The sequence below is a fragment of the Solanum pennellii genome, chromosome 4, assembly GCF_001406875.1.
Source record: "Solanum pennellii chromosome 4, SPENNV200".
In the NCBI taxonomy this organism is placed as follows: Eukaryota; Viridiplantae; Streptophyta; class Magnoliopsida; order Solanales; family Solanaceae; genus Solanum; species Solanum pennellii.
In genome coordinates this window covers 45256925-45259143 of record NC_028640.1, presented here as the reverse complement: position 1 = coordinate 45259143, position 2219 = coordinate 45256925, and the positions used below count along the sequence as shown (strand labels likewise).

Here is a 2219-nt window from a genome sequence, read left to right as displayed (position 1 = left end):
TTTGATGACGTAACAGCTAGTCACATTGTTGCATCTTATGTACAACTAGCGGACACATTTACTATGGCACTAAAAGTTGTTGTATCTAGTTCACAAATTAGGCATTTGTGATCTTCATGCTCCAGCTTGAGGGGAAGGAAGTATATTAAGTGACGTATTAAGAGTGTACATAGGCGGTGGAATATTTTAGGAAAGTGTCTATATTTTGGAGATTACATTACCTTATTTACAATAGTTTGCTTGGTTAGAAAGGTTTAATTAAGAATTTGTATATAGCTTGGACTACAAATAGAAATAATGAAAAGCATTGTCACCTTCTATAAATTGTTACGTCGGATTATAATTTCTAGGCTTATTTATCTCTCCTAAGGAATATGATATAATAATCCCAAACTAAATGGGATAAGATGGAATGTCCCACGATAAAGTCTAAAATATCCCACTAGTGGACCGGGCATACATTTCCAAAACCAATTTTAATATATATATATACACTTAATCTTTATTTGCAAAATGAAAAGGCTAGAGTAAACTTAAAAAGATGGAAAAGGAAATGGTAGAATGTGAAATTAAGTAGTAAAATCTTTTTCTTTGTACAGAAAAGGAGGTGTGGAAAAAACCCTGCTAGGAATTAATATTTGTTGGAAAACAAAGAGAATACTAATTAGCATAACTTTAATTAGCATCACTTTTGATGATATGTTGCTTTTGGACCAAACGAAGTGCCATGTTTTGGTCTAATAAAGCTGATGTCTCCTGTCATGCCACCATCTCCACCTATCAACCAAAAATAAAATAGCAATAAAGCTAAGTCAATATAATCTCACCATTGAATACAAATATCCCCTTAAAAGGGGTCTTCATATTGTTGTTGTATTTAAAAATCATTTAAGAATTATTTATGTTTCTACAAGATAATCAAAATGCACAAGCAATACTTATCCGTTTTATTTTATATGACGTTATTTGACTTGACACGGTTTTAAGAAAAAGAGAAAGAATTTTAAAATTTATAGTCAAACAATTTTCAGATATTTATGTGGTTGTAAATCATTCCATAAAGGTAAAAGAGGAATTATAAAGTTAAATTCCTTTAAATTATAGCAAGGTGACTTTCTTTTTCGAACAGACTAAAAAGAAAAGAGTACCACGTAAAACAGGGGCGGAAGGAGTACTAATTTCTACAACTTCTTTTAAAATTAATTTTTCAAGCAAAATGTTTTTGGAAAAAATATATATTGATAAATAAAATATTTAGATAAAACTAAATTAAATTTATAAGATATGTTAATTAATAAATATGTATGTATGAAATATATATACTTTTAATCTTGAAAAAAATAATTTCTACTTCTACTTCTGTTTATTTTTTTAGTAAAAAATTTTTTTGCTACTTTTTCAACAACAGAAAATCTGTTTCCGATGTCATTTAAAAGTAATTTTACTGATTTGTTAAACACTTAGAATATTTGTTCCTTTAAAATAAATATTTTTAGACTCCAAATAACAATGTAATTGAAAGTAGGTGACTTACCAGTAGAAATCCCATCTTGGTCTGACTTTATACATACGGTTTTCACCATGTGGATAATCAGATACAGCCCTTTTGGTGTTTTGAAAAGCACAACAACCAATGGAGTAAATTCCAATGAGTAAGACAAGCATGACAATGTTAAGAACTGATATCTTTTGCCAATCCCTTCTCACATCTTCAAGAACTCCAGCTTTGCATGAATCACACTCATAGCATAGCAAATTTGGATCATTGTTCCATTGGTAACAATCTGCCTCTTGTGTCATTGTTGTCAATCCATAGTTGCATGCTGTTGGTGGCTTGCAACATCCTGACTGTCATGCCGTCTAAAATAAGTTATACATATTCGTGTAGCTAGAAATCATTTTATCAAGGGTAAAATGAATATTTTGTAGTTAAATTTTTATTAAGACTGTATTTGGTTCTCATGTTTGGTTGGGACAAAAGTTTGGAAAATGACTTTCCAGGAAAACATTTTTTAAAATTCTTCTCCAATGTTAAATTACTTTTTTTTTTTGAAAAAAACAACAATTTTTAAAAAAATATTTCAATTTTAAATTTTTTTTTACCCGATTCCTGACACCACCAACCCACCATCGGCCACCCCTCCCCAAAAAAATAATTTTGCTTTTTAAAAATATTTTCAACTTTAAATTTTTATTTTTAAACTTCTATCCCCCTCTCC

General features: G+C 29.6%; 1 protein-coding gene across 1 annotated transcript in view; it reads right to left on the bottom strand.

Annotated features, from left to right (window-relative positions):
- Positions 1 to 533: 533 nt before the first annotated feature.
- LOC107015908 (tetraspanin-6) overlaps positions 534 to 2219 on the bottom strand; it is a 5020-nt gene continuing 3334 nt past the window's right edge. The window contains exons 2-3 of the mRNA XM_015216344.2: positions 1535 to 1848; positions 534 to 777 (exon numbers count right to left, since the gene is read on the bottom strand). Of these exons, the coding sequence (XP_015071830.1) occupies positions 738 to 777; positions 1535 to 1848 (354 nt within the window). The 3' untranslated portion in view covers positions 534 to 737. The remainder of the gene's footprint in view (positions 778 to 1534; positions 1849 to 2219) is intronic.